Source organism: Rhinatrema bivittatum, chromosome 9 (assembly GCF_901001135.1).
Source record: "Rhinatrema bivittatum chromosome 9, aRhiBiv1.1, whole genome shotgun sequence".
Classification (NCBI taxonomy): domain Eukaryota; kingdom Metazoa; phylum Chordata; class Amphibia; order Gymnophiona; family Rhinatrematidae; genus Rhinatrema; species Rhinatrema bivittatum.
The window spans coordinates 40,974,719-41,002,189 of NC_042623.1; the positions used below are offsets into that span (position 1 = coordinate 40,974,719).

General features: G+C 45.3%; 1 protein-coding gene across 1 annotated transcript in view; it reads right to left on the reverse strand.

Moving 5' to 3' along the window:
* The window catches only part of CCDC146 (coiled-coil domain containing 146), a 393,451-nt gene that overhangs the window by 14,498 nt on the left and 351,482 nt on the right, over window positions 1–27,471 (reverse strand). Inside the window, exons 16-17 of the mRNA XM_029617030.1 lie at window positions 8,625–8,753; window positions 7,606–7,743 (exon numbers count right to left, since the gene is read on the reverse strand). Of these exons, the coding sequence (XP_029472890.1) occupies window positions 7,606–7,743; window positions 8,625–8,753 (267 nt within the window). The remainder of the gene's footprint in view (window positions 1–7,605; window positions 7,744–8,624; window positions 8,754–27,471) is intronic.

Sequence of the window (27,471 nt, forward strand, 5' to 3'; positions counted from 1 at the left end):
AAAACATTCCTAAAAAACATAGGTCCCCCCAAAGTGGATCATAAACAAAAGAACCTAAATTAGGCAGCATGTATCACAATCTGAACATAAATGCCAGGCTGGGTCACGCTAAGGTCCATGAAGCTCAGGATCCTGTCTCCAACAGTGGCCAGTCCAGGTCACAAATACCTAGTAGATCCTATAATACAGATCTATTTGCTGTTCACGCCCAGGGATAGTGATGGCTTTTGCTAGTGTACCTGGTTAATAACTGTCAGGCCAATACAGTAAAGTGCGGCCGCGGTTACCCTGCTTCTAACCCGCTTTCTACTCACAATTTGGCCGCGTTAGTCCAACCCGCGATTCACTATCCCTTTTAACCCATCCTTACCGCCTCTTTAAATCAACTGGTAACCCTTTCCGCCTGCGGCATGTGTATATGAGATGTAAACGATCAGATTAGCTATTCCCTCCCATACAGTAACGCGCGCCCCGATTATCGCTTTTTTAACCTGCAGTTTTGCCGCATGTTTAACCTGCTAATTTACCACCTACCCTTACCCCTGCGTTAGTGTGGAGCGTCAGGCAAGCCGAGATGAAATTTCACGGGCAAACTTTCCGCCAGCTCCCGCTCACCTGCCCTGGCCGCGTCCATGCATGCCGGTCTCCTGAGCTGACAGCTCCGGAGCAGCCCCAGTCCTCTCTCCCCTCCTCCCGGGGACAGCCGGCGGCGAGAGCGGCTTCAGCAGCCCGGGGCGGATTGGGCGCTCCCCATGGCTCCCAGGATTCCTATTCTCTAAAAGGTAAGGAGCGCATGCCGTGACCTCGGACGTCCAGCCGGGCGCTCGGGTCACGGCGTGCAACGTCTGAGGTCACGGCATGCGCTCATTACCTTTTAGAGAATAGGGAGCCATGGGGAGCGCCCGATCCGCCCCGGGCTGCTGAAGCCGCTCTCGCCGCCAGCTGTCCCCGGGAGGAGGGGAGAGAGGACTGGGGCTGTTCCGGAGCTGTCAGCGCGGGAGACCGGCACCCATGGACGCGGCCAGGGCAGGTGAGCGGGGGCTGGCGGAAAGTTTGCCCGATTCACTTTGGTCTTGTCCCGGGGAGTTAGGGGGTCAGTCAGCCCTTCTCCTGTATCCACTTCCTGGTACCTGTCATTTCAAATGTCATTTGAAATGACAGGTACCAGCGCACCCAGGATACTGTATAGGCGCTGTATAGCGCCTATACAGTAAAATGGATTGTGCTTCATGGGCGCTTCTTGGACACGCTTTGGACGCGACTGGCATTTGCATGCCATTTAAATACTGTATCGAGTGCTTTGTCATCCGAACCGTGCGTGCGGCGAACGCGGGTGCGCCTGGCACTGCCGCACTCTTTCTACCGCGTCCATACTGTATCGGCCTTTAAGAGCATAATAAATTGCCATACTGGGTCAGATCAAGGGTCCATCAAGCCCAGCATCCTGTTTCCAACAGTGGCCAATCCAGGCTGCAAGTACCTGGCAAGTACCCAAAAACTAAGTCTATCTCATTCTACTGATGCTAGTAATAGCAGTGGCTATTTTCTTAGTCAACTTGATTAATAGCAGGTAATGGACTTCTCTTCCAAGAACTTATCCAATCCTTTTTTAAACCCAGCTACACTAACTGCACTAACCACATCCCCTGACAACAAATTCCAGAGTTTAATTGTGCATTGAGTGAAAAAGAATTTCCTCTAAGTTTTAAATGTGCTACTTGCTAACTTCATAGAGTCCCCCCCTAGTCCTTCTATTATCCAAAAGACTAAATAACAGATTCACATTTACCAGTTCTAGACCTCTCATGATTTTAAACACCTCTATCATATCCCCCCTCAGCTGTCTCTTCTCCAAGCTGAACAGCTCTAACCTCTTTAGTCTTTCCTCATAGGGGAGCTGTTCCATCCCCTTTATCATTTTGGGTGCTCTTCTCTGTACCACCTTCATCGCAACTATATCTTTTTTTGAGATGCGACGACCAGAACTGTACACATTCAGGGTGCAATCTCATCATGGAGCGATAGAGGCATTAAGACATTTTCCGTTCTATTAACCATTCCCTTCCTAATAATTCCTAACATTCTATTGGCTTTTTTGACTGCCGCAGCACACCGAGCTGACGATTTCAATGTATTATCCACTATGACACCTAGATCTTTTTCCTGGGCAGTAGCTCCTAATATGGAACTTAACATCGTGTAACTATAGAACAGGTTATTTTTCCCTATATGCATCACCTTGCACTTATCCACATTAAATTTCATCTGCCATTTGGATGTCCAATTTTCCATTCTTACAAGGTCCTTCTGCAATTTATCACAATCTGCTTGTGCTTTAACTACTCTGAATAATTTTGTATCATCTGCAAATTTGATTACCTCACTCGTCGTATTCCTTTCCAGATCATTTATAAATATATTGAAAAACACCGATCCTAGTACAGATCCTTCAGGCACTCCACTGTTTACCTTTTTCCACTGAGAAACTTGTCCATTTAATCCTTCTCTCTGTTTCCTATTTTTTTTTTTTTTTTTTGTAATTAAAGATTTTTATTGAGCAAACAGTGAATCAAACAGGATACACATACTAGCATAACAGGATAAATATAACACAATGTCAAAGTAAAATAACAGCTGTCTTTAAAAAAATGTCCCAAACAGAACTTAGTGATTCCTTTCAGCCACCAGCAAGGTGATCCCCCTCCTCTCAGTGCACCCACTAGACGTTTCCTCCTGGAACATGTCAAAACGTAGTCTTCACCTCGCTATGCTAGTTGTCTTGGCCATGTCTTCTAGCAGCAGATTCCACAGCTTGATTGTGTTGAGTGAAAAAGTACTTTCTACAAATTGTTTTAAATCTGCTGGTTGATAGTGGTCATGGGAGTGTCCCCTTGTTTTAATATTATTTGAAAGGGTAAATAAAAGGCAGATGGGTGGAGTCCTGCCTGCTGCTTGTAACATGGTCCTGGGATGGCTGGAGACTCCCCCGCCCCGGAGTTAAACAATTCCTGTGGGGCTGTGCTGTCTCATGAGAATTTTTTAAAAAGCAAGGGTAGTTTAGACTCCTGGTTGGTGGGGTAATTAGGATGGGCAAGTGGGCTATTTATTTAAGGGCTAGGCTCACCTCCTCCTTTTGCTCCTGTTACTCTTTGGTGATTTCTCTTGCCTTCCCTCTCTCCCTTGTTTTGTTCTAGTGCCCTTGTTGTCATTTTCATTGTTGCCACAGTTCTGTTAAGCTGAGCCCTAGGTGACAAATTGTATAACTTGTTGATGCAAGAGTTAAGAGTGCATTTGTTAACACACTGGTGGTGGTGGGGGCAGTAGCAGCATAGTTGGTTCACCCGGCTGTGCTGTGGGACCCTTTGGCTGGGATGCAGTCGAGGTGACACGGTGTGACGGAGGTCTACTAGTGTCACTTTGGTTGTTGGTGACCTCGCTGGGGTTATGGCATGGGCAGCCCCAAAGCTGGGTGGGGGGTCAGTAATCCCTGCCAATGGTTTTCACTGTTGGTTTTCCTTTATGTTGATAAGTTTTGCTTGGTATTGGTTTGAATTTGACAGATGTCAATAAACTTCGGCTTTGTTAAACCCAATTTTTAGTGACGTGGTGGTTTGTTCATGGGTTGGGGAAAAGGTTGAGGAGGTTAGTAAAGCCTAACTGAGGCCGGTAATCCTGGATACCCATGTTAATAACCATCCTTTATTTATCTGTCCCACGCCATTCATGAATGTATAAACTTCTTTCATGTAGCCACTCAGCCGTCTCTTCTCCAAATTGAAGAGCCCTATCCTGAGTAGCCTCTCACCATAACAGAGCTATTACATCCCTTTTAGTATTTTTGTTGCCCTACTCTGCACCCTTTATAGTTCCACTTTGTCTTTTGTTAGATGGGGCCACCAGAACTGCACACAGTACTCAAAGGGACAGATTTTAAAACTTATGCGCGGGCATGGATTTGTAAAACTTATGCGCGGGCATAGATTTGTTCACGCAACCCGGCGCAAACAAATCTACGCCTGATTTTATAACATGCGCGCACATGTTATAAAATCCGGGGTCAGCGCGCACAAGGGGGTGCACACGTGCACCTTGCGCACGTTGAGTCCGAGGGGAGCCCCGATGGCTTTCCCCGTTCCTTCCAAGGCCGCTCTGAAATCAGAGCGGCCTTGGAAGGGAACTTTTTCTCTGGCCCCTCCATTTCCCCCCCTACCTTTGTTGAAAAAGTTTGTGCGCGCCGGCGTGCCATGCCCCGGCTTAGGTTGCTGTGCTGGAGCACTCGACACCGCCCCCGATCCACCGCCCAGGGACATACACGCGTCCCGGGGCTTGCGCGCGCCGCCGAGCCTATGCAAAATAGGCTCGGCGCAGGCAGGGGCAAATTTTCTCGGGTTACGCGCGTAGCTTTTGAAAATCTGCCCCAAAGTGCGTTTGCATCATGGCTCGATACAGAGGCAATATCATATTCTCTATTGCTTTTTAGATAATTCTTAACATTCTGTTTGCTTTTTGATCATCACACACTGAGCTACAACTTTTAATGTACTGTCTACAAAGGCTCCAAGGTCCTTTTCCTGCATGGTGACTCCTAATATGGAACCCACTATAGTTGGCATTATTTTTCCTATGTGCATCACTTTGCACTTTTACACATTTAATTTCATCTGCCATTCATATGTCCGGTCTCCTCATCTTGCAAGGTCCTTCTGCAGTTTCTCATAATCTGCTGCTGTTCAAACAACTTTAAATAATTTTGTACATTCTGCAAATTTGATCACCTCACTTATTTTTCCCTTTTCCAGATCATTTATGGATCTGTTATTCAGCATAGGTCCTAGTACAAATCCTTGGAGCATTCCACTAATGACCTTTCTCCATTTGGAAACCTGTCCATGTAGTCTACTCTCTTTTTCCTGTCTTTTAACCAGTTACCAATTCACAACAAGACCTGCCTCCTATCTTAGACTTTTTACTTTCTTGAGGAGTCTCTCATGAGGGTCTTTGTCAAATGCCTTCTGAAAATCGAAACAGACTATGGAAGTAATTTTCAAAAAGATCTACGTACGTAAAACGTGCTTTGTGGTTTTAAATTGGCTTTTGAAAATTGCTACTTTTTACATGCGTAACTCCTCTGAAAATTCACTTCATAGGGCTGAATTATCAAAAGGTTTCATGTGCATAAATGCATTTTTTAAAAATGCTATGTTATATACTACTTTTCCACCCATAAGTCCTTTAGAAAATTACTTCCAAAGTCAGCTGGCTCACCTTTCTCTACACGATTGTTTACACCTTAAAAAAATGTAATAGATTTATAAGTCAAGATTTCCCTTTGCCAAAACCATGTTGATTCATCCCCATTAAGCAATGTCTCTCTATTTGGCCAGTAATACTTTTTTTAAGATTAACTTCTACCATTTTGCCCAGCACCAACATCCTCACTGGTCTATATTTTTCTGTGTCACCTCTGGAACCTTTTTAAAAACTGGTGTTAAATTGGTCACTCTCCTATCTACAGAAACTGTCGCTATTTTAAATGATTGATAATGATTACTAGTAACAGGTCTACAATTTTATGTTTGAGTTCTTTCAGGATGCTGAGGTGAATAACATCTGCTCCTGGTGATTTGTTTCTCTTTAGTTTGTCACATTGATCTATTACATCTCATGATAAAATCTTTGTCAATTCTTCCTTATCTTCTGGTACCATGCCGGACTCTCTAAAATCGGCTGCTATTACTCCAATACAAAAGAACTTCTCAGTTTCACACACTGACTTTAATAATTTCCAGCCAATTTCTTCTGTTCCATTTCTTTCTAAGATTAATAGGAAATGGACTTCTTCTCCAAGAACTTAACCAAACCTTTTTTAAGGTACAATGGCTGATTTCTATGTTAGGTTACAAATTTCATCTGATATGAAATTTCATTTTTTAGTTCCTTCAGAACCCTGGGGTGTATATCATCTGATCCAGGAGATTTACTACTCTTCAGTTTGTCACTCAGGCCTACCACATCTTCTAGGTTCACCATGATTTGGTTCAGTTCATCTGAATCATTACCCATGAAAACCTTCTCTGGACAGCTATCTCCCCAACATCCTTTTCAGTAAACACCGAAACAAAGAAATCTTTTAATCTTTCCGTGATGGGGAATAGCCACTGCTATTACTGGCATTAGTAGTATGGGAGCTACTTAATGTTTGGGTACTTGCCAGGTACTTGTAACCTGATTGGCCACTGTTGGAAATAGGATGCTGGGCTTGATGGACCCTTGATCTGACCCAGTACGGCAACTTCTTATGTTTCATTATTGCAGAGCTTTGCTTTAGTTGCTCAGAATCATCATAATCTAATGTTAGTATTTCTCCAACAACCTTCTCAGTAAAAACTGAAGCAAAAAATATATTCAATTTTTCTGCAATTTCCTTGTTCTCCCTGAGCACGCCATTACCCCTTGGTCATCTGCTGGTCCGACTGACTCCCTGGCAGGATTTTTGCTTTGAATGTACTTGAAAAAGTTTTTATTAGCAGTTTTTACTCTATGGAGACTTCTCATCCAATTCTTTCCTGGCTTGTTTCATTTCTGTTCGACATCTAATTTGATAGTACTTATGCTCTTGCCTATTTTGCTCACTAGGGTCTGCTTTCCATTTTTTGACAGATGCCCTTTTGGCTTTAATTGCCTCTTTCACATCACCATTAAACCATGCTAGCAATCGTTTTGTCTTCCTTCAAACTTTTTTAATGCAGAGAATACATTTTATTTGGGCTTCCAAATGGTATTTTTAAACAATATCCACACCTCATGTAAACTTTTAGCCTAGTCAAAAAATGGCTTCCTCTCTAAACATGGTTCAAGGTTCTTTTTCAGTTTTTTTCCTACACTAAACACTTCCTTTGGTTGAAGCTAGTTGTAGCCACATTGTAGTGATGGCATGGGTTAATAATGTCCTTTCAGAGAATACTGTGCCACATTATATTAAATACAAGTTTTTGTTCTCATATGGAACAATGATACATGGCTGTGTCCAATCACATAGGACAACATTCAAGTCCCAAAATTTCATGGCAAATTTGTGATTCGCCTGCATTAATATTTTTCTAGCCCTTTTTCTTATGACCTACAATTAGTTCATCAGGAAGATTAAGCAGCATTCCTAGCATCTAGGAGGGAGGGAATCCCAGTCCCAGTGTCTCAGTGACACATACCAGCCAAGCTGAGCCAACTTCAGAATGTACATGTACCAGGGTCAGAAGGTTCCCCAAGTTTGATTTGGCTGGTGGGAATAAGAACAGGGGGAACCCCTATGGAAGCTGATTATGAAGGCTCTTGGTGCCTTAGTCCAAGGTAGGCAAGTCTTCACCTGTCAGTGTTATTTTAGTGGTTAGCACTGACCAAGTTGCATGTGATCATCGGTATTCCCCCAGGATCTGAACATATTACCAACATCTGAATTGAATAACCAACAAGAACCTGGGACTCCTGAAGTACAGTGATATAAGTAAATCACGAGTAGATGTCATCAACTGCTGGCTCTTTATCAACTAACAGAACATTTCAGCTTTAGTACACATTCCTTTACAGCCAGGTTGCTCTCGTCATTACCTTGGTTGCCAGGGTGAGTGTATCTTGCTTGCCATTTTCAGCTTTTATGCGGATTCGGTCAGAAAGCCGTGTAACCTGTTCATGCAAAAAATCCTTCTCCAACAATTTTTCCTCCTTTTCTGCCAGATGCAGTTCCAGCTGTATTAAGAGTATATTTGTAAGTGAGAAGAAACTGAAAAGTAACTATTCTACTTAAACAGGCTGACTATTCTAGTTTTGCTTATTATGTAGCTTGTTAACATAACAGTTGTAATGGCTTAACCTACAGAAGTTTTCTTGTTTTGTTACTATGAAAAATCATTTTGTTTGGGGCCCAGGTCAAACTATCCCTGCCGATTCTCATCCACTAAAGAGAAGGAACTTATATACCATAAAAAGACGAAATCAAAACATATTGGCCCGGATTTTAAAAGCCCTACGCATGCCGGGCCTATTTTAAAAAGGCCCGGCCATGTGCATAAAGCCCCAGGACGCGAGTAAGTCCCAGGGCTTCGGAAAAGGGGCGGGGTCAGAGGCTCCCCACCCTGCCCCTTTTCGAAGCCCCAGGACATAGGCGCATGGCCGGGCCTTTAAAATCTGGGCCTTTGTTGCAAACGGACATTTTTGGAAGCCATTTACTCGGGTAAATAGGCTGTCTGACAGTTGCTCTCCCTTTCCCCAGGAAAAAGTATGTGCGGGGGATCAATAACATTTTCACCTTTATCCAAGCAAATATTAGGCGGAATCAGGGATGGGATTAGGCCGGGAAAGACAACAATGTGCATAGTTTAGCATGTTAAAAAATGCATGCATTGTTTTTCATGAAAGAAATACCTGCAGAAAAAGCAGGTGCAGGCACTTTTTCTCTAGGCAGTTTTCAAAGGAAAAGCATGCACGTACTTTCTCTTTCAGAACTGGTGCAAAGAAGGTGGGTAAAAGTGCCTGTGGACTTTGCAACCATTTGAGCAGTACTGAAAATTGCCCCAAGAATGTGTGTGCTTATTCTGCTATAGGAGCTTGTGAAATAAATCCCACTGTACCTCCTCTAGTTTTGTTATCAGTTCAGCTCCGGACGGGTCTTTTCCTTCTAGATGACGAATTCTATTTTCGGTATTGGGATCTTCCACCTTTATCTCCAATTCATGTACTTTGTCCTGGCACTGAGAAACCTGGTAAACAAAATATTTAATCAAGTATTATCGTTATGCCACTTATGCTCCTAAAAGCATAATATTTAAAGCAGCAGGTGATGGTAAGTTGCTTTAAGGAACTGCTTTTCATCCAAGCAGGATCCCACATGTGCTTTGCAATTAAAGTTCATCAGAAACATCCATTCCATCAGCTCTGGGTGAATAGTCAAGCAACTAATGTTTGGTGCCTGATTTAAGTTTCTAAAGAGGACATTGGGGAATAAACAATATTATTATTATTTCTCAGTTGAAGCTTAGAGAGATAAAGGACTTATCTAAAGTCATAGAGAGAGTATTTGGGAGAATGGATTTGAAATCTTGAGATAGGAATGACTTTTAGTTGAAGCTCTGTGCTTCTCGGGTTTCCCTGGATTTACTTCATGGCTTAGATCACGATGAGAGATGCGATTGGGAGGGTGGGATAGTGGTTGGGAAATTCCTTTGTACTTGCTTATCTGTTCATTGTATGGTGTACGCCAGAAACAATTGTATGTTATGCGACTGTTCTGTTATATTGTTCATTAGCTTTAATAAAACAGATTAAAAAAAAATCATGAGATAAGTTATCCTAACTTATTGTTTATGGCTTTAACCAGACTACATTTCTTCCTCCCAAATGGTGATTCTCAGCCCTTTTTGTACTTATGATCCAAACCAGTGGAGCTAAATTATTCATAATTCTTTAATTATTGACTAATTTTATCATAAACAAAAAGTTCAGAATAATCAAAATATTTCTGTTAAATAATGATTTCTGTATTTTGTTGTGCCTTTTTCTGATCACCTTTGTTTTGCTGGCCTTATTTTTGACAATATGTGTCATCAGCTTTTTGTTATTTGGCTTTGTGACTTCTTTTTAAATATTTCTTTCTTTAGGCTTGAGGAGCAATGGAGATGACGGAGAGCAAAAGCTAAACATTATGGTGATGCAGACACTGTCAGCACAGACTGAATAAGGAGGCCAGGGGAAGAATGGAACTGCAAGAACACCTAAAAATACAGAGTGAGATTATATAGGATTATGTAATTGGGCTGTGTTAAATGATCAAATTCAAATGTCTTCTAATTTATCAAAAAAATTCAAAACAGTCTAAAATTATAAAGACTATTATAAAAAAAAAAAAAAGAATAGAAATATTATTTATTCTTGTTTATATAATTGCCTTTATAATTTTAAACTGTTTTGAATTTTTGATAAGGAACCAAGGGGGCAAGTGATTACATACAGCCAGAGGCACTTTTTCATGCAGTTTCTGGCTAACAAGTATGATTTCCCCGTCCCCAGCCTTCGCTGATAATAACCCACCTTTATGGTAAATATTTTTCCACTTTCATTTATTACTAAGGATTGTTTTCTACAGTACATGAACCTTTATCTGTATGCAAATTTTACTGGCGCCTCTTTAATCTTCTGACTTAAGTTTGTCTTTGCTGTTGTATGTCCTTCAATAAAACATTTCACTATTCTAATCAGTTCATTTCTTTCAAAAAGTGTTTGAGTTCAGTTCCTGTTTTTCATATTAAAATGTCTTTTAATATTGCATAACAGCAGAAGTCTGAATTATAAAAAAAGGAACTTGCCTTTATGTAAACAGGATAAGTCAATTGCATTTAATTTGTCAACATTGGGAAAAGATAAATTAACTTAAATTTACATTAACGGTTTCTAAAAGGAAGTAGGAATCTGCAATGGGAAAAATGTCTGGTGAAAAAAAAACTGTTTGTTCCCCACCCCTAAATTCCAGATATTGCCTTCTGTCACAGCAAAGAGCAAACTAATATCTTAAAAAATGTCCAGGGGCTGTTTTCACAAACTTGTGTTTGTGAAAAATATTTAGTAATCACAACAGGAAATTCTACACACCTTTCCAGTTCTTAAAGAAAAGTCCTTCTCCTGGAGTCACCTTTATTCACTACAGCTCTGCAGCATCTTATCGTATTTAAAAGCTTTTCCCCTACTTTTCCTTGTAGGGGAAAAGCTGATCCCATGGAGAGTGAAGTAGAATGCTCCCGTTTCAGGAACACTAACACTTACAGTGAAGGGTGAGATCATCCAATGGCAAAAGGATGGTTCATGACAGGAAACTAAAACATAGAAATTGTTAAAGGCTGACCTTGTAGATACAGCCCAAAGGTACTATAAGGAACAAAATAGCTGTGCTTAAAGAAAAGGACATTTTCTGTAAAAACTGAAGCAACAAAGGCATCAAATGCCTCCCCTTTTTCAGTGTCTTCCATTATCCGTTTTCCCACAAGTGTTAGCAAAGAGCCTGTGCTTTCCTTATTTATCTCCTTGTTATAATCTACCATGCACACTCAAACTTATCCTTCTAGCAAAGTTTCCCTTGATGGTTTATGCAGTGGATTAAGACTCAAGGAGGGTAATTTTCAGTAGCCCGTGTAGGGCTAAAGGCTGCAGCTAAAAGTATCTGCAAACTGTAGCCTGAATTTTCAAAGCAAACTTATGGCCGTGTTGGGTACATGCTGGCGCATACGTGTGGAAGTTAAAGCTGAAAGATTGAAAGTATCCATGTATCCCTCTGTCTCGCTCCAGCATACTTCTTTAGTATGCAGGTAGTGTGTGCAAGAGGGTGTTTCGCGCATAACTGCTGGGGGAAATTTCCAGCCAGCCCCTTCCGCACATAAAAAAAAAAGTTTGAGTAAATGCCTTTGAAAATTCCCCCCTTGAAGTCTTAGGAACCAGTCTGACCTGGCGGCCCAGCAGCTGGCAGAAGTCCTAGGTTTGACTCCCAGGGCTGGCTGAGGTCACAAAAGCATCGTTCACAGCCTCGGGGGGGGGGGGGGGGGGGGGGGTTGGTAGTCCCAACCATTGCTGCATAGCTGTGAATGAAAGCTTATGGTGCTGCTGTTGCCCAGTAGAGGCCAGTTCTGACTGAGCTGGAAACCCAAAGAAGCAGGGGGAATCTGATAGGCCAAAAAATACAATTCAAAGGGAAAAAAAGACCAAAAACAGAAAGAAATCCATTGCACAGAATCCTGCTTCCCTGCACGAGTCTGTGGAAATATCAGCAATGACATACCATAATGTAGAATTCAGTAAGGATGGAGGAAAGAAAGAGAATCTGCATGGAACAAATTATCTGGAGAAAAGGTCAAAAGTAAATGCCACACGTGCTAAAAAGCAAGACAAGAAGTACAAGTTGTTGATTGTTTGGTGTCACTGGGTGGCTTGAATTGTAACCTTCACTGCAACTACTTCTGTGGAAAAATTTACAATTAGATTATCAAGTTGTGGGCAGCATGGTCTACAGTGTAGGTTTAGGGTTAAGTGCTCTACTGAATTTTAATTATTTTTTCAAAATGGATAGCTTATTTTATAGCTATCCATCTAACATTTTCTTATAGTTACTATGCATGTTTAATGTATACCACTATCACATATGAGTACACTTTCCAAGGGGTTTCACACACAAAAACTCCTTATATGTGCATATATTCGACCTACGTGCGCATAAGTGATTTTCAAATCAGGTCAAATGTGTGTGAAATGTATGTGGAAATGGGTGTGTTTGGGGCAAGGTTTGGATGTCCACATGTACTTTGCTATTTCATAATGAACACACGAAAGAACATCATCAAGAATGTGTGAACCCTTTTTCACCTGCTATTTAACGCACCAAATTCAAACTTTTTGTCATTTATTACCTGGCATTTGGCATGCTTGCTTCTCCTGGAATGGAAAGAGCAGCATGCCAGGAGTTGAGGCACAAGATGTGGGGAGCAAATGGGGAATTTGTTATCCTTGCTCACAAGTTTGTTTGGCATTTCCTGTAAAGGAAAATTGGTTCTTACCTGCTAATTTTCGTTCCTGTAGTACCACGGATCAGTCCAGACCGTGGGTTGAGCCTCCTGTCCAGCAGGTGGAGACAGACCAAAACTGTGAGGGTATTCTGTATCAGGACAGAGCCTACCATACACTCCTTCAGTATAAAGTACTTTCAAAGCAGATATAACTTCCCAAAGATCAAGCAAGCAATAAGAAAAAACTAACAAATTGAACAAGTGAACAACTGAAAGGATTCTGTAAGAATAAAAATGCTCTTGCATACAATTTTATTTTCTTCTGTTAAATGCTTCTGGTGCTTTAGTAATAGTAGACAACAAATCAGATAACTGAAAAAACCTGTAGAAAAAGACAGAACATTCGAGCGGACGTATCAGATCTAGTACGGGCGGGTTTTTGGACTGATTCATGGTACTACAGGAACGAGTAAGAACCAATTTTCCTTTCCCTGTACGTACCTGGATCAGTCCAGACCGTGGAATGTACCAAAGCTTCCCTAAACAGGGTGTGACCGAGATAGTCCCGCTCGAAGAACCTGCCGCCCGAAGGAGCCAAAAACTGGAGCCTGCACATCCAGACGGTAATGACAAGCAAAAGTATGCAGGGACTTCCAAGTAGCTGCCCTACATATTTCCTGTGGAGAAACTGATTGACTCTCCGCCCAAGAAGTAGCCTGAGACTGTAAGGAATAAGCTTTTAAGCCTTCTGGCACGGGCTGACCCTTACAGATGTAAGCCGACGCAATGGCCTCCTTTAGCCAACGCGCGATAGTGGCCTTGGAAGCCTTATTACCTTTATTTGGCCCACTCCACAGAACAAACAAGTGGTCAGAGACCCGGAACTCATTTGTAACCTGAAGGTACTGCAGCAAGACCTGTTTCACATCGAGGCGCCGCATATCACCTCCAGCTGTATTTGGTACTTTTGATGAAGAAAAAGCCGGAAGTTCCACGGACTGATTGACATGAAAAAAAGACACGACCTTTGGCATGAAAGAGGGTAGCTTCTTAAGGGATACCCCTGAATCCGAGAAACGTAGAAAAGGCTGTCTGCACGACAACATCTACAATTCTGGTCGCCGCATCTCAAAAAAGATATAGTTGCGATGGAGAAGGTACAGAGAAGGGCAACCAAAATGATAAAGGGGATGGAACAGCTCCCTTATGAGGAAAGGCTGAAGAGGTTAGGGCTGTTCAGCTTGGAGAAGAGATGGCTGAGGGGGGATATGATAGAGGTCTTTAAGATCATGAGAGTTCTTGAACGAGTAGATGTGACTCGGTTATTTACACTTTCGAATAATAGAAGGACTAGGGGGCATTCCATGAAGTTAGCAAGTAACACATTTAAGACTAATCGGAGAAAATTCTTTTTCACTCAACGCACAATAAAGCTCTGGAATTTGTTGCCAGAGAAGGTAGTTAGTGCAGTTAGTGTAGCTGGGTTCAAAAAAGGTTTGGATAAGTTCTTGGAGGAGAAGTCCATTAATGGCTATTAATCAATTATACTTAGGGAATAGCCACTGCTATTAATTGCATCAGTAGCATGGGTTCTTCTTAGTGTTTGGGTAATTGCCAGGTTCTTGTGGCCTGGTTTTTGGCCTCTGTTGGAAACAGGATGCTGGGCTTGATGGACCCTTGGTCTGTCCCAGCATGGCAATTTCTTATGTTCTTAACACTTGGAGCTCTGAGATTCTTCTGGCTGAATAAATGGACACCAAGAAGACTGTTTTGAGAGTCAAATCCTTGAGCGCAGCCCTCCTTAAGGGCTCAAAAGGAGCTTCACAGAGAACCTGGAGAACCAAGTTAAGACTCCACGGGGGACAAGTAACCTGGACCAGAGGATTCAAGTGCTTGGCTCCCTTAAGGAAATGGACGACATCCGGATGAGCCGCCACTGAATAACAGTCAACGGTGCCTAGGAGAGAACTGAACAACAACCCCTTGGTGAGACCGTTCTGGAGAAAAGAAAGGACCTGGGAAACCAGAGCCTTACGAGCCGACATACCCGAGGCGACACACATATTTTCAAAACCCTTCCATACTCAGTCATAAGCAAGCGAGGTAGTCTGCTTCCTGGCCCGCAATAGAGTGGATATAACTTCTTCCTTATATCTCTTCGTTCTCAATCTCCGCCGTTCAAAGCCAGGCCGCTAGACAGAAGCGAGCCGCCTGATCAAAAAATATGGGATCCTGCCGAAGAAGATGGGAAAGATGACCAAGGTGTAGGGGACCGTCCATAGCTAGATTCACGAGGTCCGCAAACCTCGGTCTGTGAGGCCATTCCGGAGCCACTAGAATGACAGGTCCACGATGAAGCTCGATTCTTTGGAGTACTTTGTCCACTAACGGCCAGGGAGGGAACAGGTACAGAAGAATGTCGCGGGGCCAGGGAAGGACCAGGGCATCCACCCCTTCCACGCAATGTTCCCATCTGCGGCTGAAGAACAGAGGAGCTTTCGCATTGGTCATGGTGGCCATCAGATCCAAGTGAGGGGGACACCACCTGCGGATGATCAGTTTCATCGCTACATCTGGCAATTCCCACTCGCCTGGGTCTAACTTCTGATGACTGAGGAAATCTGCTTGAACGTTCTCCTTTCCCGCAATATGGGATGCCGCTAAGCGCTCTAGGTGACGTTCCGCCCATGCGAAGAGCCTGCTGGCTTCCAGAGCGACTAGGCAACTCCTGGTGCCCCCTTGTCGACAGATGTAGGCTACAGTGGTGGAATTGTCCGACAGGACCCGCGCCGCCTTGTGGAGGAGTAGGGGAAGGAAGGCCTTGAGAGCCAGTCAGACCGCTCGAGCTTTCAGTCGATTTATGTGCCAGCGAGATTGAGTCGGAGACCAATACCCCTGAGCAGACTGGGTCTGGCATACAACTTCCCAGCCGGAGAGGCTGGCGTCCATTGTTACCACGATCCACTGCGGTGTCAGAAGGGACATCCCCTTCTGAAGATGGGCAGGCGATAGCCACCACTGCAGTACTGCGACGGTAGACTCGGAGAGCGGCAGGGGCATCTGAAACTGTTCCGATACCAGTGTCCAGTGGGATAGCAAGGCTTCTGTAACGGACGCATATGCGCAAAAGCCCAGGGGACCAGATCGATAGTGGAGGCCATGGACCCATAACCTGGAGATAATCCCAGGCCGTTGGCAGGGCAAGAGAGAAAATTGCGCACTTGGCCCCTGAGTTTGAGCGATCGATCCTCCGGAAGAAACACCCTGCCTACTCGAGTGTCGAATCGCGCCCCCAGGAATTCCAATGTCTGGGAGGGTTAAAGCTTGCTCTTGGGAAAGTTGATGACCCACCCTAGAGAGGTCAGACACGACAGAACCTTGCTGACCACCAGCCTGCAAAGAGACTTTGATTTCGCCCGGATGAGCCAATCGTCCAGGTAAGGATGGACTAGGACTCAGTCTCGATGCAGGGTGGCCGCCACTACCACCATTACCTTGGTGAAAGTGCGGGGCGCCATGGCAAGACGAAGGGGAGTGCTCGAAACTGCCAGGTTTACGTAAATAATTTCTCAATTGTAAATAGTGATATGCGCTGCCCCAGACAGAAGTTTATCTATTCTGCAAAGTCTGAAAATCCACCCACTTAGCGTTTTCCCAGAGCTGGGCACAGCTGTAAATACCTTTATTTAGGATGAAAAAAGAATAGATGCCAATAGTCTTATATAATTCCTTTATTGAAGTGGAGACACAAGGGTAGCCCGACTCTGGCCGAGTTTCGCCAGAGTCGGGCTACCCTTGTGTCTCCACTTCAATAAAGGAATTATATAAGACTATTGGCATCTATTCTTTTTTCATCCTGCCGGCTTTTATAGATCGCCTTCCTTTGTGTTTTTTGGGTCAATACCTTTATTTATCCAGGATCTAAAAATAGTGGACGCATTGCCCTCTAGAAATTCCTTATGATAAAATGGCAAGGAGTTGATTGAGCCTACTTTATTACCCACTAAGGTGGTCTTCCATTTATGCCAGGTTTGAAGGGTATGCAGAACCGGAGGAGGAAGATCATGCAACATCAGCCAAATTTTTCGGTGTTGCCATAACAGAGTTGGTAAAGGAACCATACCCATGAGTTCCTGTTCTAGGAGCGCCCAGGGTTTGCAAATGGTTGTCCTATGCCAGTCTACTACAGAACGCAGCTGAGCAGCTGCATGGTACAATAAGATGTTGGGACCTGCCAATCCTCCTTGCGCTCTAAGTTGAAAGAGGACTTTTTGCGCAATCCTGGGGTGTTTTCCCTGTCATATGAATTTCATAAATCTGTGTTGCCATTTTTGCAAGATGGGTGTCGGGATATTGTATGGAATCGTCTGGAACAGGTAGCTAATTCTGGGTAGAATATTCATTTTAAAAGTGGCAATACGCCCTAGCCAGGAGATATATCAATTCCACTCCTCAAGATCTTGGTAAATTCTCGAGAGAAGTGGGGGGTAATTTAAGGCAAAAAATATCCTTTCTGGCACCGATATAAATACCACATTTATTCTTTCTACTCCACTATGCCAACAGTTCAAGCAGGAACTGCTCCCTTCCATTCTGAGAAGTCATGCCTTATCAGTACACCTCAAAGTAAATATTGCTTCACCTTTTTGATTGCTGGCATCTTCCAGCCATCTCTATGGGTCACAGCTGGAAGAAGTCAGTCTGCCACCTCCATATGTATTGATCAGTTTCTGACTGCATTTCTCAGGAAAAACTCATCATTATAAATCATTCTCTCAAAGCAGACAGCAACAACAACAAATTATGATTGATTTCTACCCAATTGCACATTTTGCCTCTGTTTTGGGAGCTATCAATTGCACACATGTGCCTTTAAGGTAACATGAAGACAAATGAGGCTACGTTCCACAACTGCCAGGCCTTCCACTCCAACATGCAAGTGGTCTGCAATGCCAAGAAGATCATCATGGACGTAATGCCCAAGGTTCAGGGCTCCTGTCACAATTCCTACATCCTCTTAGAGTCAGGCATTCATGACTACCTAGAAGCCAGAAGGGACTGGCTGCTAGGTAGGTATGCTGCTCTCACTATAATGACACATCAATACATTTTTGCCTTTTTCTTGTTCTCTGTCTCTAGGTGGTCTTACTGCTTAGATCCAGAAGGGGTATTAAGTCTCCATCAGGGGACAGTCTTGCTGTCTACCAGTTTGGAATCTTCCACTTTGCTCTTCTCTACCTTCTCCCCTATAGGTGATAGAGCATATTCACCTGGCTCATGATCCCACTGGCATACCCACACACTGCAGCAAATGTCTGCTATAACAGGCTCACTGACAGACATGCACAGTCATGGAGAGAATCTTTGGCTTACTCAAAACATGTTTCCCCTGCCTGAATAGATCAGAAGGATGTCTTCTCTACCACCCAAAATAGGTCTGTGACATCCTTCTTGCCTACTACATACTTCATATCTGGGCAAAAGCCAAGACCTGCCTCCTTTAAATGGTCAAGATGTTTATCTTATAGGACCCAATGATGAAGAAGAGGAGGAAGCATACAACTTGAATGTGGAGGAATTGCAGGAGATACATTGCCAGATTCACCAGCAGGCTATAGAGGAAAGAAAAATTGGTTCTTACCTGCTAATTTTTGTTCCTGTAGTACCACGGATCAGTCCAGACTCCTGGGTTTTGCCTCCCCACCAGCAGATGGAGACAAAGAAGTTTTGACTGACTCTGCCCTATACGCTGAGGTGCCACCCACAGTCTGTCAGTATTTCATAGTATCAAAGCAGAACACTTACAAAGTAGAATAAACACTAACATCCCCACCTCAACCAGGAGAAGAGAAACCTCACCACATGAACTATCCTGCTCTCAAACCTCATCTAGGAACAGAACAGGCAATAACTGTAGAACAAAAAAGAAAATACTCTGCAGAACCAACTAATACATCCTAGAATGAATGGACTCTTGACAATACCTTTAAGAAATCAGGGCGGGACTCTAGACTGATCCATGGTATTACAGGAACGAAAATTAGCAGGTAAGAGCCAATTTTCCTTTCCCTGTATGTACCTGGATCAGTCCAGACTCCTGGGATGGACCAGAGCTCTTTTAGTAGGGGTGGAACCCTGAGAGAGCCACTCGAATCACACCTGCATCAAAATCCCCAGAGCCTGGGGCCTGGACATCCAAACGATAATGTCTAGCAAAGGTGTGCAAAGACTTCCAAGTGGCTGCCCTACAAATCTCTTGTGGTGACACTAGTTGACATTCCGCCCACGATGCTGCTTGTGAACGGGTAGAATGTACTCTTAAACCAACTGGAGTCGGGCAACCCTGTAACAGGTACGCTGTTCAACCAACGAGCAATCGTCACCTTAGACGCTTTATGTCCCCTCTTAGGACCACTACAGAGCACGAACAGATGATCTGACACCAGAAAGGAATTAGTAGCCTCCAAATAGTGCAACATAATGCGACGTACATCCAGCTTCCGCAAGTCTCTGGACTTAGGATCGGAGTGATCTAAACCTGAAAATGAAGGGAGCTCCACCAACTGATTGAGATGAAATGACGAGACAACCTTAGGAAGAAAGGAGGAAATCGTCCGCAACGAAACCCCCGAATCCGTAATTCTCAAAAAGGGCTCCCTGCAAGATAATACCTGAAGCTCTGACACCCGGCAAGCCGATGAAATAGCCACCAGGAAAACTGTCTTTAGAGTAAGATCCTTCAACGTCGCTCTCTTCAGGGGCTCAAAAGGCTCCTCACACAAAGCCCTGAGAACAAGATTGAGGTTCCATACTGGGGGGCGCAAATGTTTCACCCCTCTGAGAAATGTGCAATGTCCGGATGCGCCGCTAAAGGTACCCCCTGAAACTTACCCCGAAAGCAACCTAAGGCCGACACCTGCACCCTTAGAGAGCTGCATGATAAGCCCTTGGACAAGCCGGCCTGCAGAAAGATATCCGACATCGAAGCCCAAAAGAGGCTCACCTCGTGTTCCATACACCAAGACTCAAAAATCCCACATACCCTGACATAAGCCAGGGAAGTATTTATTTTATTTATTTATTGAGTTTTATATACCATCATTCGGTTTCACCATCACAACGGTTTACAAAGTTTCAATGTTTAACAGAGTGATCAAACATTCATTTGCTTGTTAACAGAGGGTTTCCGCGATCGCAAGAGGATAGTGACCACTGTATCCGAATATCCTTTGCTTTTCAGACATTGCCTCTCGAAAGCCATGCCGTGAGACAAAAGCGATCCACCCCGTCCATACATACAGGCCCCTGGCGCAGAAGATTGGGAAGTTTCCGAAACCTCAGAGGACCCTCTACCGCCAGGTTGACGAGATCCAGAAACCATGGATGCCTGGGCCACTCCGGAGCTACCAGGATTACCTCCGATGGGTGAACCTCTATTCTTCTCAGCACCTTGCCTATGAGAGGCCATGGCAGAAACACGTACAGGAGTATATTCCTTGGCCAGGTGAGAAGCAGGGCATCTACCCCTTTGGCTCCTGCTCCCTGCGTTGACTGAAGAAACGAGGAGTCTTTGAGTTGCGGAACGTTGCCATCAGGTCCATCTGTGGCATGGACCACTTGTCGCAGATAATCTGAAACGCCTTGGGCGAGAGCTCCCATTCCCCGGGATTGAGCTTGTGGCGACTGAGGAAATCGGCCTGAACATTGTCGACCCCGGCTATGTGGGAGGCTGCAATCCTGGCCAGGTGCTGTTCTGCCCAGCCTGTCAACTGTTGACCCACCATCGCGACCGGTTGACTCCTGGTTCCTCCTTGGCGATTGACGTAAGCCACCGCAGTCGCGTTGTCGGATAGAACTCTGACAGACTTTCCCCGCAGGAAAGGTAAGAGAGCCTGTAATGCTAAGTGAACTGCCCTGGTTTCCAAGCGATTGATCGACCACCGAGCTTCTTCCGCCAACCACTGCTCCTGCACCGACTTTTCCTGACAAACCGCTCCCCAGCTGGAGAGACAGGCGTCCGTAGTCACCACCGACCATTCGGGAACCTCCAGGGGCACCCCACAGCTCAAGTTGTCCGCAAGGAGCCACCAATCGAGACTGAGATGCGCAGAGTCTGTAAGAGGAAGCTGAAGGTGAAAAAGCTCTGACACCAGATTCCAACGGGAGAATAATGCTGATTGTAGAGGTCTCATATGAGCAAAGGCCCATGGGACTAATTCCAGAGTGGACGCCATCGACCCCAGGACCCAAACTCTGGGCGGACATTTGGATAACAAATCTCGGACTTGCTCCTGTAGCTTGCTGATTCGAACCCCCGTCAGAAAAACTCTCCCCTGACGTGTGTCGAAGAGGGCTCCTAGGAACTCCAACAACTGGGAAGGGAGCAGGTGACTCTTGGCAGGATTGATTCAAATTTCCCGCTGAAGAGGCTTCAAAGGCGGGGCCGATGACGAGTGCGCACGCCTGGGAAGGCCTGACATTGAAGTAGGAAGTTGCAGCGCCCATGCTGCCATGAGGAGTCCCAAGGAATGCGGCGGTGTAGGCAGGCCCATGCAGCAAGCAGACCTGGGGAGGGCAGGAGAGTGGTGCAGGTGGTGAGTACTCGTGGTCGCAGCCGTCTGCAACTGACAGGCATAACACTAAAGACCAGTTATTTATTTATTTAGAGTTTTTTATATACCGACAACCGTTTGCACATCGTATCGGTTTACATATAACTTGTAACTTTTCGGCAGTGCCTTTACATAGAACAGTAACTATGCGTACAGAAACTAACAAAATAACCTGGAAACCGAGTAACTATTTACAGGATTTACAGCCTGACTTCAGTGCAGTGGCGTAGCCAGAATTGATTTTTTGGGTGGGCACAAGGTTAAAATGGGTGGGCTGTAGGCATGCAGGTCTGAGACCTACTAGTTGTTTTCTTATTGATAAATAATGCCATATACTGCACCCTAGAATGGCTTTCTAAGTAATTTGCAACAGCCAATATGCATCAAGCGTGAAACTTTAAAACATTTTACCTCAATTATTTCAAGCACTTACCAGCATTAAAAACTTCCTGCTATGCACAGGGCCAGTGCAAGGGTATTAGGCACCCTAGGCAAATCTTACAACCTGGCGCCCTCTCCCCACCTCCCCATACACAATTTTAAATTATGCATTTATAACATATTTTACATTAAAAGTGACATTCTGAGGTAAAATTAATATACATATTGTGATAATTTCATGCACTGTTGCGATGCCAACAAGAAAACTTTGCATCTTGGAATTCATATGGCATCATACCTATTGTGATATATTTCGGCATGGTCCTCCCGTATCAACACAGTACTATCTGCCAACACTCAAAGAATAACAACCCTACCTATGAAAAAGAATACCACAAATATTACACCAGAATCTAAAATGTCAATATACCTCCTATCAGGAAAACAGAACAGGCCAAGCTACTACAGATCTCTACAGAGAAACTACATGTTAAAAGAATGCTTCATCTCAGCCTTTGCATGCAGAACACAAACTCTCACCAAATACAGAATAAAGCCACATAAAGTATAAATAGAAATGTGCACAAAGCTCATGTTTTGTTTTGTACAAATTGTTATGTTTTAATTATTGTGTATGTATTTCGACTATGTAAACCGCTTAGACGGATAGTTCTCTACCCCTTGTGCGGTATATACAAATTTTAAATAAAATAAATAAATAACATTATTTGCAAAGCTACGCAGAGCTAGTATGTGGGTATTAGGGTTTTTAAAGATGAAAGCTGCAGTCCCATGGGAAGAGCAGCACTGGCCCTTAAAACCATCTTTTATATAGGAAATTTAAACCAGTGTTTAAAAATAAGAGACAGTTGTTACGTTTTTTGGAGATAGCAGAGTTGCTTACCTGTAGCAAGTGTTCTCCTAGGACAGCAGGATGTTAGTCCTCACAGATGGGTGACATCATCAGATGGAGCCCTGCACGGAAAACTTTTGTCAAAGTTTATAGAACTTTGACTGGCACACTGAATATGCCCAGCATGCCACTATCCACGCGTCCACACAGGGTGGGGTCCCTCTTCAGTCTCGTAACATAGAATTCACGCGCGAAAAAATAAAATAAAACGCAGGAGAACCCAACTCTGCAGGGTGGCGGGCGGGTTTCCTGAGGACTAACATCCTGCTGTCCTAGGAAAACACCTGTTACAGGTAAGCAACTCTGCTTTCTCTTAGCACAGGCAGGATGATAGTCCTTACAGATGGGTGAGTACCAAGCTACAGGCTACTCCTGGCAACAACCGTGACCAACAGACACCGAATTGAGTGCCAATGAGACAAAAATAACTGCAGTGCTGTTGGCAACATAGGGAGACAGCCTAAACCCAAACAATGGGCACTAGGTAGGGACAGTTGGGTTTAAGCCCGGAACAGGTTGCGAAGGACAGATTGGCCAAAACTACTGTCATGTTGACCATCCTTGTCCAAGCAATAGTAGGCAGTGAACGTGTGTAGGGAGCTCCACGTTGCAGCCGTGCAGATTTCGGCAACGGGAACTGCTCACAAGTTGGCAACCGGTGCCGCCATGGCTCTCACAGAGTGAGCTTTTACACAGCTCCAAGCTGAAGGCCTGCCTGCCCACCACAATGCCCAGCCTGTTCCTTTCAAAGGATATAAAGAATTGCAAGGACTGTCTGTGGCCCACACTGCATTTGAGATAGAAAGCTAAAGCTCTCTTGCAGTCTAAATTGTGCAGAACCCATTCGCCCTGGTCAGAATGAGGCCTCGCAAAAAAGCTGGGCAGAATGATGGACTGATTAAGATGAAAATCAGTCACCACTTTAGGCAGGAACTTAGGGTGCGTACACAGGACCCACCCTATCATGAAAGAATTTAGTGTAGGGCAGATACGTAACCAACGTCTGAAGCTCGCTAACCCTGCTTGCTGAAGTGACCACCACCAGGAAGAGAACCTTCCAGGTCAGGAACATAGGACACAGGAGTGTTAAGGTTCCAGGACACAACAGGAGGCCAAAGGGGAAGCTTCAGCTGTAGCAAGCCCTGCAGAAACTGACCCACAATGGGTTGCACAGAGATAGGCATACCACCCCTAACCTAATGGTAAGCACTAATGGCACTCAGGTGTACTCTGACCGAGTTGGTTTTTAACCCAGCCTCTGAGAGGTGCCACATATAGTCAAGCAACTTCGGAGTGGGGCAGGCGAAGGAATCCAAGCCATGACCCTCACACCAGATGGAGAACCTCCTCCACGTCAGTCAATAAGACTTCCTGGTGTAAGGCTACCTGGAAGCTACCAACACCTTAGACACATTGTCAGAGAGGTCCAGAGGCTGCAGGACTAGGCGCTCAACATCCAGGCTGTCAAGGCTAATACTCAGAGGTTTGTATGGCGCAGTCTGCCCGATCCTCTGTAATCAAATCGGGAGAGGCCCCCAGATGGATGGGGGTCACTGACTGACAGATCCTGAAGGAGTGGGAACCAGACATGTCTGGGCCAATAAGGGGGCCACGAGAATCATGGTCTCCTGGTCCTGCTGGAGCTTCAAGAGAGTCTTCATGACCAGCGGAGGAGGAGGATACGTGTACAGGAGACCTGTGCCCTAATGCTGAGCAAAGGCATCCGAGGCTGGAAGTCTGTCTGTCCTGATCAGGGAGCAGAATTTGCTCACCTTGCAGTTGTAGGGGGAGGCAAAGAGATCCATGTCTGGAGTTCCCCACTGGCGGAAGATCCAGGCTGCCACTGCTGGATCCAGCAACCACTTGTGTGGCCAGAATGCCCGACTCAGTCAGTCCACCACTACATTCTCTGCTCTGGCTAGGTACATCACTCTCATCAGCATGCCCTGCGACAGAGCCCAGGACCAAATCTGTACTGCCTCCTGACAGAGGAGGAACAAACCAGTGCTTCCCTGTTTGTTGATCTACCCATTGCTACCTGATTGTCTGTCTGGATCAGGATTGTCTTGTGGGATAAATGGTCTTGGAACACCCAAAGGGCGTAGCAAATTGCCCGAAGCTCCAGGAAGTTGATCTGACATAGGGATTCCTGAGCCGTCCACCAACCTTGTGTATGGAGTAGGGATGTGAATCGTGTCCTCGATCGTCTTAACGATCGATTTCGGCTGGGAGGGGGAGGGAATCGTATTGTTGCCGTTTGGGGGGGTAAAATATCGTGAAAAATCGTGAAAAATCGTTAAAAAATCGAAAAATCGAAAAAACCGGCACATTAAAACCCCCTAAAACCCACCCCCAACCCTTTAAATTAAATCCCCCACCCCCAAATAACTTAAATAACCTGCGGGTCCAGCGGCGGTCCGGAACGGCAGCGGTCCGGAACGGGCTCCTGCTCCTGCATCTTGTCGTCTTCGGCCGGCGCCATTTTCCAAAATGGCGCCGAAAAATGGCGGCGGCCATAGACGAAAAAGATTGGACGGCAGGAGGTCCTTCCGGACCCCCGCTGGACTTTTGGCAAGTCTCGTGGGGGTCAGGAGGCCCCCCACAAGCTGGCCCAAAAGTTCCTGGAGGTCCAGCGGGGGTCAGGGAGCGATTTCCCGCCGCGAATCGTTTTCGTACGGAAAATGGCGCCGGCAGGAGATCGACTGCAGGAGGTCGTTCAGCGAGGCGCCGGAACCCTCGCTGAACGACCCTCCTGCAGTCGATCTCTGCCGGCGCCATTTTCCGTACGAAAACGATTCGCGGCGGGAAATCGCTCCCTGACCCCCGCTGGACCTCCAGGAACTTTTGGCCAGCTTGTGGGGGGCCTCCTGACCCCCACGAGACTTGCCAAAAGTCCAGCGGGGGTCCGGAAGGACCTCCTGCCGTCCAATCTTTTTCGTCTATGGCCGCCGCCATTTTTCGGCGCCATTTTGGAAAATGGCGCCGGCCGAAGACGACAAGATGCAGGAGCAGGAGCCCGTTCCGGACCGCTGCCGTTCCGGACCGCCGCTGGACCCGCAGGTTATTTAAGTTATTTGGGGGGGGTTCGGGAGGGTGGGGGATTTAATTTAAAGGGTCGGGGGTGGGTTTTAGGGGGTTTTAGTGTGCCGGCTCACGATTCTAACGATTTATAACGATAAATCGTTAGAATCTGTATTGTATTGTGTTCCATAACGGTTTAAGACGATATTAAAATTATCGGACGATAATTTTAATCGTCCTAAAACGATTCACATCCCTAGTATGGAGATCGCCCACATGCATCCCCCAACCCAGGGGGAGGCATAGATGGTAAGCACCACCTGAGGTGGGGAAACTTGAAAAGGAACCACCTGCTCCAGGATGGATAGATCCTCCCACCAGGACAGGGAGAGGTGGAGTGATGTAGACACGTGCCACAAGGTCCTGGAATGCCTGCTGCCACCGTGACCGCAAGGTCCATTGCACTCTGCGCATGCACAAGCGGGCAAAAGGAGTAACATGGACAAACGTAGCCATGTGACCCAAAAACGAAGCAGCAGACTAGCAGAAACCTGTTTGATGGCTGCAGACCAATCTCGCCAGCTATGACAGAGCAAGCGCTCGATCACGGGGCAGAAACACCTTGGCCTGAACCGTGTCCAGTCTGGCCCCTATGAAGCCCAGATGTGGTGACAGGCTGAGATGAGACTTGGGGTAATTAAGAACATAAGAACATAAGAAAATGCCATACTGGGTCAGACCAAGGGTCCATCAAGCCCAGCATCCTGTTTCCAACAGTGGCCAATCCAGGCCATAAGAACCTGGCAAGTACCCAAAAACTAAGTCTATTCCATGTAACCATTGCTAATGGCAGTGGCTATTCTCTAAGTGAACTTAATAGCAGGTAATGGACTTCTCCTCCAAGAACTTATCCAATCCTTTTTTAAACACAGCTATACTAACTGCACGAACCACATTCTCTGGCAACAAATTCCAGAGTTTAATTGTGCGTTGAGTAAAAAAGAACTTTCTCCGATTAGTTTTAAATGTGCCCCATGCTAACTTCATGGAGTGTCCCCTAGTCTTTCTACTATCCGAAAGAGTAAATAACCGATTCACAAACCCAAGAGATTGCAGCATCCAGATGATCAGACATAAGGAGGGAAGTACCCCCTGCTGAGTGGCGCTTTTGGCCAGCCAGTTATCCAGGTAGGGGAACACATGAACCCCCAACAATGGAGGTGTGCCCTCATCACTGCCAGGCACTTGTTGTAGACCTGGGGGGCTGATTAAAGGCCAAATGGCAATACTCAATACTGAAAGTGATCCTTTCCCACCACAAAGCAAAGATTCTTCCTGTGACCTGGGAAGATCGCAATGTGGGTGTAGGCATCCTTCAGGCTGAGGGAGCAGAGCCAGTCTCTTCTTAGGAGTAGGATCAGGGTTCCCAAAAAGACCATCTTGAACCTTTCTCTTTGAAGGAATTTGTTCAAGGCTCTCAGGTCAAGAATAGGGCTTAAGACCCCAGTTCTCTTTGGTATCAGGAAAAACTGAGAATAGAATCCTCTGCCCCGCTGATGGAGGGGGCATCAGCGGGGCAGAGGCTCCGGCTATTAAAAGGGCAGAGAGAGTGGGGGGGGGGGGGAATGAGGTGGGGATATAAGGAGAATGAATCACCTGCTATTTTCTTAGCAACCTTCTGTATCATTATTGTTATTCAACTCTTGCTTTGTATTTGCCATATCAGTGTTTGCAGTTATTGGAGCAAAATAAAAACCGTTTTGAAGTAAAAGGGCGGAGAGCTCTGTTAAAAGTATTTCCGGAGGAGCAGAAGCAGCCCACAATAGATATGGGGGAGAGTCCACAGGGATGTCCCTGAAGTTCAGCCGGTACCCTTGGTGAACAATTGTGAGAACCCACTGGTCCAACGTAAAATGGGGCCAGTGGTGTGCAAAATGACACAGCCTGCCTCCGACTGGACCGACCCTTGGAACCAGCGTGGGGTGTGCGGGCTCACGAGGCAGGAGGA